The sequence below is a fragment of the Terrapene carolina genome, unplaced genomic scaffold, assembly GCF_002925995.2.
Source record: "Terrapene carolina triunguis isolate 2854851 unplaced genomic scaffold, T_m_triunguis-2.0 Scaffold95, whole genome shotgun sequence".
Lineage (NCBI taxonomy): Eukaryota > Metazoa > Chordata > Testudines > Emydidae > Terrapene > Terrapene triunguis.
This window is the reverse complement of record NW_020664446.1, coordinates 16489556-16501516: the sequence shown is the minus strand read 5'-3', so window position 1 is coordinate 16501516 and position 11961 is coordinate 16489556. Positions and strand designations below refer to the sequence as shown.

The window sequence follows — 11961 nt, the reverse complement described above, 5'->3', positions numbered from 1 at the left end:
CATCTGTTAGTCTTAAAGGTGCCACAGGACTCTCTGTTGCTTTATACTTAATAATGTGTCTTCAAAAAACTGCCAGCTCTCCTGAACTCGCTTTTCCCTTAGACTTGCTTCCCACGGGATCTTATCTACCAATTCTCTGAGTTTGCTATAGTCTGCCCCCTTGAAGTCCATTGTCTTTATTCTGCTGTTTTCCCTCCTACCGTTCCTTCGAATCATGAACTCTATCATTTCGTGATCACTTTCACCCAAGCTGCCTTTCACCTTCAATCTCTCAACCAGTTCCTCCCTATTTGTCAGAATCAAATCTAGAACAGCCTCTCCCTTAGTCACTTTCTCCACTTAGGCAGGCATAGGTATCATACTGATATAAGATTATTCCCCTTCCCATAAGGGAATAAGCTGTACATGTATAAGCACTTTATACTGATATAACTGCATCCACAATAGGGAGGTTGTACTGAGGTAGTTAAAGTTGTACAAGGCCTAACTATATATTTCTACGGTGCCTAAAACATGGGGCCTGGATATAGGTGGGAAACTCCAGGCACCACTGTTATATAAATAATAATTTAGCTGGATCCACAGCATGCTTGCTTTCCATGAACAGCTGAGCTTTATTAGTACAAATATGGTTGAAAAGTGAAATTTAAGCTCAAATGTTTGACTAGCAACAGGAAGTGAAGTCTGGGTTGTATATTTGACTGTAATATTCCAAACTGGACACATTTTCCTCTGATGGTTTGTTATATAAGTCATCCAATCAGGTAGCAAAACCATTACTAATGTGACTGCCCCAAGAGTGCAAGGTATTGGTTTCAGAGCTATTTAAACATGAATACATTTTAGAATTTTTGTGAACTACTTACTCTATTTACACAATGTTTGCAAGAAATGAAATGTGATGAAAAAGTGTGTTGTTATGAATTACTCACTTGGCTCAAGCTGCGACATTTTAGCTACTACATTTTATTGACCTATAGTGCCTTTTGTAAGACCCTAAGCACTCAATAGAATTAGAAATGATGGGCCATTGCTGAAGCTTCTAAAATAGTGCTGGAAAAGTGTCATGTGCAGGAATGTAATGTCACCCATCACCATCATTCCTCTTGGAGGTTTCCTCTTCCAAAATACTCCCTGATCCTTCTTGTGAGAGCTAACAAGATCAGAGCCACAGCTGGTATAAAATTGCAATGAATGCTCCATTCCTTATGGCCTATTCCTCCCAATAAAGATAGCACCAGAAGCTGCATGATATGTATGGCCACATTAATGATTTAAATTGTGGTCTCATGTCAAAACACATTATTTTTCTGGAAGTAATGCCCCTTGGATGGTACCTTATCAATACACAGGACCTCTGCAGTATAGAATGCCAGTAATAATGATTTCACAAGCCAGGCTCAGGAAAACAAACATTATATATTATTTTAAACTATATTAGAGCGCCATTGGAAAAAAAATAATTTCCTGGCATCCATGGAAATTGACTCTGCATCCAGCCTGCTGATTCAGCAAGAAATCCCTGAGCTCTCCTGCAAAAGCATTTGTACATGGTGTCCTGGTGCAATGAAATGCTCAACCAATATGGAGGTGGAGAGCTCAGACACATTATCTGTCCTCCTGCTCTGCACCCGATGTGCCATAAAGGAGTGTTTAACCCCCATCAAGAACCGCATGCTGAGTTTTTCAGGCTTGGGGTCTTTTTTTGCCGACTAGCTGCACATTCGACATCCATTCAGCTTGAAGCTGCACACATGGATCAAGGTTATGACATGGGCTATAGCATGCCTCACTTGCATGACTTCTCTGAAGCTCAAATCAGTGCCCTTTCATTCAGACACCTATTGTTTTATTCACCTATTGTTTTTATTCAATAAAACAATAGGTGTCTGAATGAAAGGGCACTGGAAGGAAGAGGAATAAATCCCTCACCTACTGGAGGACCACATGCCTTCTAATGTCATTATTCTTTTCTTTTCCCTGCTTATAGATCTCCCTGTTGACTCACCTATCCATTTCCAACAACAATGTTGCTTCTTGAGGGAAAGAAAGAAAGAGAAAGAAAGTGAATGAGAAACCCACAGAGAATGCCTAATGTGTCATTCTGTAGGGGCCGAAGAGGGGAAGGTTGGATGGGGAGGGGAATTTGGTCTGTAATTATCACACGTCGTTGCACATTCTCAGTACACCTGTGGTATTTCTGAAGACAGCATGAGGAGAGGGAAATACACAGATTCTTGTCTCTCACCACGTTTAAACATCTCTGGTTGTTAAGAAAAAAACCCTATTTGGTTACCATGACGGAAGGAAGAGGGATGATCCCCCGATCCACAACTCCTTTTGACTTTAGTAGAGTTACTCCTGAGTTACATCAGCATTCGTGCTGGGAGAATTACACCCAGTGTGTTAACTTAAAAAACAACATCAAAGCTCAACCATGTAGTTAACAAACTACGTGTCCATAATCACTCTGATCATTTTGCTTGTATGTTATATCCCTTCCCATCATCCTTTGCCTTTTTAATCTGTACCCTTCTGTCTTCCTTTCTGTTTGGGAAGTACATAGCACATTACAGTCACTACCACAATCTAACTAGTAAAAACGGAAGTTTCATGTCCTAGGATGATCTCTGTAAAACATCGACTAAGAAGTAGCTTAGGAGAAATAATTCCTAAAGAATCTGTCTAGGTTTTATACATGCAAGTTGAGACAGGATTTTGGGAGCTTTAGTCAGTTCTATATAGTACGTTTTATATCATCTAGACAGAATGTGTTCAGTAAAGCTACTGCTTCCTTCCATTATTACTGAGTCTTATTGTATTCCTCCAAAGCTCTGAGAAATCCGAGACACCACATAAGCATCTAGGATGTATTGCACTGAAATAGGCCCTACAATTCAAGCTTCACCTGATGAATATCCCAAGACACTGAGGAAAGCTTACCTGTATACAGTGTTTTCTCTATGCAGGTCTTCCAAGCCACAAAGAATCTCTGCTGCATAAAACAAAGCTCTCTCCTCCTCAAAGCCTGGGTTTCCCATGTTGTAGATGTGGAACTTCAAGTCACCCCCATTCATTATGGTCAGAACTAAACACAGTGCATCCTTTGTTTCATAGGCATAGGCTAAGTTAACCTAGAAAGATATTTGTAAAATAGCACTCGCGGTTCTGTCATAAGGTGTGTTGACGTCATTGCTAACTTTTGTACATTAAAAGTGACAACCTTTGACAACAGTGCGTTGTAAGCAAAGCGAGGAGAAGATATGAGCCTTCTTGCAACATCAAGATTGTTTTACAAAACCACAAAAAAAATCCAGCAATTAGAATATTATGGACTGATGTTTTGAATCCTCTGGGGCTCAAGCTGGTGCTTTAAAAATAGCTGCGTAGGCCGTACTCTGCAGTTGCGGCTCTGGCTGGAGCTCCGGCTCTGAGGCCCAATCCCCTCCTTACGGTTCAGAGCCTTAGTCACAACTTCAAAACACTGTCTCTACAGCTCTTTTTAGAGCACTAGCAAGAGCCCTGCTGGCCTGAGTCTGTCAACCCATGCTGGGAGGCTTGCTCCCGCTTGCTCCAAAATCTATGTGGACATACCCTCAGTCACAGGACGGTAGGGTTGCTGACTGTCGAATCGCACAAACTCAAACATCCTTGCCCCTCCCCCTCCCCGAGGCCACGCCCTTGTCCCACCACTGATCCTAGGCCCTGCCCCTGCTCACGTCATCCCCACTCCCTCTGTTGCTGACTCTCCCCTAGCCTCACTCACTTTCACCGGGCTGGGGCAGGGGGTTGAGGTGTGGGAGGGGGTGTGGGCTCTGGGCTGGAGCCAAGGGGTTCGGAGTATGGGAGGGGGCTCCAGGCTGAGCCTGAGGCAGGGGTGCAGGAGGACATTCAGGGTTTGGGATCTGGGAGTGAGTTTGGGTGCGAGAGGGGGCTCAGGGCTGGAGCACGGGGTTGGGGTATGAGAGGGGGTGAGGGCTCTGGTGGTGCTTACCTCAGGCGGCTCCTGGAAGTGGCAGCATGTCCCTGCAGCTCCTAGGCTCAGGGGCGGCCAAGTGGTTCTGTGTGCTGCCCCTCCCTTCAGGCACCGCCCCTGCAGCTCCCATTGGTTGCGGTTCCCAGGCAATGGGAGCTGCGGAGCCGGCACTTGGAGCGAGGGCAGCGCGCAGAGACCTCCTGGCTGCCCCTGAGCCCAGGAGCCAGACATGCTGGCCATTTCCAGGAGCCATGGCAGGTAGGGAGCTTGCATAAGCCTCACTGCGCTGCTGACCAGACTTTTGGCCTATTAAAATCTCCCAAATTGCTTTCAATAGCAACCGGGAGATTGCGGCCGATTTCGGGAGACTCCTGGCCAATCTGGGAGGATTGGCAACCCTACAGGACAGACCAGGCCCATCATATTGACTAGATGCTTCCTGCTAACCATGCACCCTCATCTCAGTCTTACTGGGTTGAGCCTCAGCCAGCTCATTCTCATCCAAATCCCTCTCTCACCCAGGTATTGGGAAATCAGGTAATCACTGGGGATAAAAATACCTCAGCCTGACGCAACCCCAATACAACTGGAGGCTGCAAAGAGTAAACATTTGAAATTCCCTAAATAGAAGTAGCCACCACATTTGGTGCACATCTCACATACTGCAAGCTAAAACTAGAGTCAGTTGAATGGAAAAGAGAAGGGCTCAGGTAAACTGAGTAAGCATTATACAGTGGGCCAGCTTCCGCTGCCACTACATGTACCATGAAGCCAATTGGAGGTACTGAAGTCAACAAGAATTATGCACAGGGACTGACAATGTAACTGGGCTATAGTGAGGAGTTCAATACTCACTACAAATTGACTATTGACTTTTTCTAAAATCTGCTTTTCATTTAATGCCATGGATTCGCCTTTCCTCTTTTTTATTCTCTTCTTCTCTAATCTTTTGCAGGCATACATTTTCCCTGTCGCTCGGACTTGGCAAGCACAGACCTAAAAATTAAAGAGAAGGGAAAAACGATTACTTGGGCAGCTTAAAGAAAATACCCTTTATCTATAAAGTTTAGTACCTCGCTGTCTGATTTGTCTGCAGGCTTTTTTAAGGGCTTGCTAATAGTTTGAGAGACAGTGTGGCCCACTGCGTAGGGCACAGGACAGGGCATCCAGAGTTGGGTATGGATTCTCGCCCTGGTTCTGGAACTGACCTGCTGTGTAAATTTAGTGTAGTCACTTCACCTTTCTATGCCTGTTTCCACACCCACCCTTTGTCTGTCTTGTCTACTTACGGTATGTCTACACAGCAGAAAAACTAACCTGGCAGCAAGCTTCAGAGCCTGGGTCAACTGACTCGGACTCACACTGCAAGGCTAAAAAGAGCAGTGTAAACGTTCAGGCTTGGAGCCCAGGCTCTGAGACCCTTGCTGGGTTTCAGAGCCCAGGCTCCAGCCAGAGCTGAACATCTGCATGGCTATTTTTAGCACCACAGTATGAATCCGAGTCAGTTGACCTGGGCTCTGAGACTCACTGACACAGGGTTTTTTTTGCTGTGTAGATGGACCCTTAGATTAGACACTCTTCAGGGCAGGGCCCTGTTTCATACTGTGCATTTAGAATGTGCCCTGATCTAAGCAGAGGCCTCTAGTTGCTATTGTGATACAGATAATAACGGTGTGAGCATGATTCAAAAGTAACTAACAGACAAAACAAAAGAGTCATTTCTGTAGGTGACCCTTGAGGGTTATAATCTTATGAAATGTTAACAGAAAACTGCCAGCAATTAAGTGATTCAAACCATCCTCTTTCTTATGAAAAAGATTTATTTTAACCTGCAGTGCCTGTGAGGTGAGAAACATTCTTAACAGAAGCTTTCAGAATTACTCACCTCCCCAAAACCACCTTTTCCTAGTACCCTGTACTGCCTAAATGTGTTTTTCGTTACTGGTTGCCTGAAAGAAAAGGAAATATAAAAAGAAACTCTACGTTTAATGCACTCTCTAAGATTTATTTATTTCAGATCATACTTTTGAAAGAGCAAAAGAGCTAAATATTGTATAATCACATTATTTCAAGGTAATCACATTATCTAATAGACTATATAATTATGTAATCACATTACTGCAATACTATGTATGGCTTGAACTTTTCAATTCCAACATATTAAGCTGTAATAAAATACAACACATTAGTGAGTCACTGGTGTGCAGCACAATTTCTGACAGAGTCTTAGGACTAAATGGGGACCTGACTTTCCATCATATGGGATTTAAAAAAAAAAAAAAAAGATGAGGAGTCAGAAGAGTTTGAAAAGACACAATCATTCTATGAATCATCTGATAATTCACAGGTCTCTATTAAGGGTCAAATCTTGCCCCTTCCTCCATGGGCACAGAGTGCCTTACCTCAGGTGGAAATCCTTCAGACTCACTGGACTGATAGGGAGCCTGTGTCCCATTTGTGTCATGCAGCCAAGCTTCTCAGGGACTTCTTCTGTGTCCCATTGCAGTGGGGTTTGGTGAGGGAAGGCAGGAATGGAATAGGCAAGGAAGAGGGAATTGAGCAGCCATATTTGTAATTTACTTTCCCACTGGCCCAACTCAGTCTCAAGTAGTTGTCATGAAAGCCTGTTGTTATTTATTATTTGTATCACCACAGCACCTAGGTCATAGACCAGGAACCCACTGTGCTAGGCGCTGTGCAAACACAGGCCAAAAAATTAGTCCCTGCCCCAAGGAGCTTACAATCTGCAGACTGGTTTCCCATTCAGGCCTGTTTCTATAGTTATTTTAGAATAACGTCTATAGACCTTCATCTCTATTAAATATTATACAATTTTTCCATGAAAGTCAGGCCTCCAACCGTAATTCCAACATTTACCTCCCTTACATTTTTATAATTTGCTGGAGAATATTTGATTTCATATATCTTACTTTTTAAACCACCACTCTGTCACTAAGGCATGAAATAAAACTATATTAAAAGCTACTGCTAATGAATATTCATATGAACCCTATAGTAGCTTTGTTTTGCTGCTGTAGGGCAGCCAAGTGAGCACAAGTTAAATAGCATAGCTGTGAGACCAACATGAAGGATGTGGCTGAGGATAACAAAGGAAGTAAACATTAAGGTGAGCCATGTTCATTTGTGCTCTATTTAAAAAAACAACAAGGGTGAGGGAGGGAGAAGGAAACCTTATATAAATGAAATGGGAATGGACCAAACTGGAAGGGGAAAATGTTATTTTCAAGCTTCTAAGAAAATATTGCAAACACTAGTAGGGTTAAAAACACCAATTAACCGTGATAACTACGTACTTGCCAGTGTCCCTGGAATAAACTGAGCGTTTAACTGTTCTATTGAAGCCAACAGGCTGTCAGAATGAGCTGTTAATCATTCCATGCTAGTGAAGTTGTCTTTGTTTAATGCTGGAAAGTGCTCTTCAGTTTCCTAAGCTGAGTGGGCTCATCTGATGTCTTGTCAAGTTTTTTTTTTTTTTTGGGGGGGGGGGGGATAAAAATCTTCAATGCATTTGACAAAATTCCAAATCCTAGATGTGACAGTAGACTGAAAAAGGTCAGACTTGATAGGAAACATCTGATCTTTTTCAATTTAAGTGGAAGAAAGAAAATAGAGCATTACAGTGAACACTGGATGCTGTGGTTTTCATGTGGAATATGGCATGTACTGACCTGAAATGGCTGACCATCAGCCAAATGGTATTTAATTTTAAGAGCTAGATATTTAGCTGGTGCCATTGGCACAGCTCTGTTGATTGATTTCATCTGAATTATGCTGATTTACACAAGCTGAGACTCTGACCCTAAATCTTCTCTTGTAATTCGCTTTGTGGAAAGTGTGGCATTCCTTTAACTCAGGTATGTCTACACTACGGGATTAATCCGAATTTAGATAATTCGAATTTGGGAAACAGGTTGTATAAATTCGATTGTGCGCAGCCACACTAAGCACATTAATTCGGTTTTTAACCACATTAATTCGGTGGTGTGCGGCCACACTACCCCATTAATTTAACCACATTAATTCGGTGGTGTGCGGCCACACTAACCCTAATTCGAATGAACAAAATCGATTTTGGCGCTACTCTGCTCGTCGAGGTGGAGTACAGAAATCGATTTTAAGTGCCCTTTAATTCGAATTAACTGGCTCTGTAGTGTGGACGGGTGAAGGGTTAATTCGGATTAACGCAGCTAAATCCGAATTAAAGTCGTAGTGTAGACCAGGCCTCAGAGTGACAGTCACCATTAGCAAGCTGCACCAATCCGCTGTGGCACCAGCCAACAAAGAATACACGTTTCTTTGTCTTGGCAGGTCAAAGCCCCTAAAGATTCCTGAAAATGAAGTGTGCCTGGAAATGTGTACCTAATAATTCTGGCTCTAGGACACACATGCTGTATTTTCCTTTGTTTTATAAAAACAGAAATAGCGGGTCCTCCAAAAAGTTATCATAGATCTGTCTTGGTCATCAGCATTCAAAGGTTAGCTACGCAAAAGGACGGCTCAAATTGCAGTGATGTTTTTTTTTTTAATAGTACCCAGTGTACTGGAAGTTAAACACTACAGCACACTAGCCATATCTAGGTCGTTTTTCTGTTTTATTATTAACTTTTCTAGCAAGCAGAATCTGGTTTAGCATTGCTTATCATGCTGTTTGCAAATGTGAAAACTGGAGACTGGATGCACATCTAAAACTGCACATCATAGACACATGCAGGTGGGATGTAACTGCTAACGTGGGTCATTTAAACATATTTGTAACAGGATGAAAACATCTATTTGCCTGCAATGAATAACTTTTAGTGACAGGGAACACAGTAACTATTACGGCAGAGATTTTTGAAGCCACATAAGTAAATTTGGATACCCAGTTCCCATTAATTTTAATGGGAATTGGGTGTCCAAATTCCTCAAGCAGCTTTGAAAATCTCATCCTATAGGTCTACGGTGCACAACCCATGTTCTGCAATGTAGCTTCCCAAGGTATTATCTGTGGCCTACGACTTCTCTATATCCTGGTCTACACCTAAATATTAAATCAACCTAGCTACAGCACTCAGGGCTGTGAAAAATTACACACCCTGAGCAACATACTTGGGTCAACCTACTGTAGATGCAGCAAGATCAGCAGAAGAATTGTTCCACAGACCTAGCTACCGCCTCTCGGAGAGGTGGCTTACCTTCATCAATGGAGAAACCCCTTCCATCAACGTAGGAAGTGTCTACACTACAGCGCCCACAGCGGCATGGCTACAGTGCTGCATCTGTGCCACAGCATCACTGTAGTGTAGACATATCCTCACTATCTTGAGGAAAGTGGTATTCTAGAGAGTAGAGGGAAGGGGAGGAGATTATTCCTGAGTCTGTGCATGTACAAGGAGGACCACTGCTATCTTGGCTATAGTTGATGTAGACTGGTTCATGTTTGGGGGGCTCAACTAGTGGGTGAAATGGGATCTACCACCAAGGTAAGTTTGATTCTTATCTGGTTTCGTTCTGCAGGACAAAGCCTCAATCTGCTTTTTGACCCTTCTAACAATGGGCACTTATGACCAAATACGAAGCTTGGGGAAGCCTTTCTGAGCAGAATGGAAATCCTGAAGCACAGCTCAGGGGAGTAGAGAGCATGGCACAATGGGACTTTGTGAAGGGGAAGAGGGAGAATGGAGGAGAGCAAAATCTGAGAGCTGTTACATGGAGTCTAGGAGGCCAGAGGGAAAGCCGATGGGAGGGGAGGTCTACTAAATGTCTGGATGGTCAGGTAAATTCTCACTACAATAATTTATGTCACTTTCCCCATCCCTCTTCTCATCCCTTGTAATTTTATATTCTAAGATAGTTCATAACTCAAAGATGGGGCCAAATTCTGCCTTTGAGTTAAAAATCAGTGGGAGCAACGCATGCTTTTTTGACAAACAGACTGCATAGTTTTGCATAGAAACTGAAAATATATATATATTTAAAAAGAGCAGTGCTTACCTTTCCAACCACTTCCACTGCAGAAACCTATCAAAGTACATGCTGTCTAGGTATTCTTGAAATGGCTCTCCACTTAGGTAGTCAAGGACAGATCTGTCTCAGATGAAAAAGATATATAAGCATTTTATAATCCTGAACTTGAAAAAAAAAAGGAATTCCAGTCTTGCTCTAAAGCAACTTTGCTTCATTTATTTCCACCTTGTTTTATTCGTGGTTTTAATCAGTAGGAGCTACATTGGAACAATGTGTCATGTACACTGTACCTCACCATGTGTGGTACTAGTGTGGCACCATGTGTGTTGACAGTGGCACTAGTTCTGAAACTCTTCAGCTGGCTGGCACCAAGAGCCAGTAATAATGGTAGCTAACAGTGAGGTCACATGTAGGGGGCATGTAGGTCTTGATCCAAAGTCTGCTGAAGGCAATGGAAAGGCTCCCATTGACTTTAATGGACTTTGGATTAGACCTTTAGCCACTAGGACAGTTAATAAGTTGAGGAGGGGGCCAAACCAAACCCCTCCGGAGCCAGTCTTCCTGAACTTTGGGGAATGTTCAGATCTGGACTCAAACTTTCTGGCATGACATCTCAGTTATCGAGTGACCATCAGGGATGCTGTTAGCTAAAGCAAAGGACTCAGTCATAATTCATGCTTTTGGTCCAAAGAAAGCAAAACATTACTGAATTAAGCCAAAGGACCCTGCCCAACAGCTATGTTGTTAGTGGAATGAAACAAATGAAGAAAGTAAGGATGGGCCTGTGGATGTGGGCCTGTGTCAGGAAGGGGCCTTGGGTGGTCATGTTGTTGATGCAAAGCTTTGGTAGAAAGCCAGCGAAAATGTGCCAGAGAATTATTGTGTGATAGGCAGCAAGTGGCCAGAGGCAGAGAGAAGTCCTGTCAGACTGGCTGAGGGGCAGGGCTGAGAGAAATAAGATGAGACAGGCCCCAGGCATTGATGTGCAGGGTCTGCTGCTGTATAGCTGGTTGCTGTTCTGTCCTTTCAGGTCACTGCTGATTGGTGTGCTAGTGCCTCTGCTGGCATGCCATGGCGGGGTGGGGGTGGGGGTGTTAGAGCTTAGCCCAGAGTGGAAGAGACACAGCATAGGGAATGAGAGTTGCTCTCCCCTGGCCTCAGAGTCACATCACAGTGGCCCAGGGTTACTTGATGGGAAAAGGAGGCATCTAATCATATACAGTCTAAAGATTAGTCAATCAGGGCTTCTCTGATAGTTCATGGTCTCCTGATTGGCTAGCCTGCTGGAACTAGTCTTACCTTCTGACCAACCAGTGCAATGGAAGGTATTGCATGCTTTCTAGCCAAATACACTTTAATTTAGAAACGCATTTCAGAGACAGAACATGACATCCAGACAAGTACTGGTATAAACCTGCCAGCAATGAAGGCATCACACAAGCACCTCTCTAAGTAGAACACAGTTCTGAGAGAAAGGAAACATTTCTATGGTATTTCCCATTGAGGAACAATTGTGCTTTGGGACTAGGTCTTTTCATTATCTAACTGATATGGTCCTAGAACTGAGCAAATGATTCATTGTTAATAATTTATCTCCTGAATTTAGCTTTTCTCCATTTGTTAATTGCCCATGGGCCATTTTTAATTTTCTGGAATTTGTTGGTTGTTTGAAATTATTTCCTAGTAATTCTTGTTCTGTGGATTGTGAATGAGCAGTTAATTGTCAGTATTTTACATTCAAAATTCCAATTCAAGTTGTCTTGGTTAGTTTTGATAGGACACACAGGTCATGTGGTATATGTCTCAATGACAGGAAATATTTTTCTCAGAAGTGTAGTTTACAGAAGAAAATCTCAACATAAGCAGGTTACTACCAGAAAGAAAAAAAACCCCCAAAACCACACCTAGACCCAACAAGATAACAGTGGTACGTGCCACAGTAGCTATTAAAAAACAAAACAAGGGAAACACATGCAAACACATATATTTCTCCTGCGGATCAGTCTTATTCTTGGAGA

At 42.9% G+C, this 11961-nt stretch overlaps 1 protein-coding gene across 1 annotated transcript in view; it reads right to left on the bottom strand.

Annotated features, from left to right (window-relative positions):
• The window catches only part of GRK5 (G protein-coupled receptor kinase 5), a 239237-nt gene that overhangs the window by 33079 nt on the left and 194197 nt on the right, over positions 1–11961 (bottom strand). Inside the window, exons 6-9 of the mRNA XM_029911366.1 lie at positions 9971–10067; positions 5862–5925; positions 4832–4972; positions 2944–3134 (exon numbers count right to left, since the gene is read on the bottom strand). Of these exons, the coding sequence (XP_029767226.1) occupies positions 2944–3134; positions 4832–4972; positions 5862–5925; positions 9971–10067 (493 nt within the window). The remainder of the gene's footprint in view (positions 1–2943; positions 3135–4831; positions 4973–5861; positions 5926–9970; positions 10068–11961) is intronic.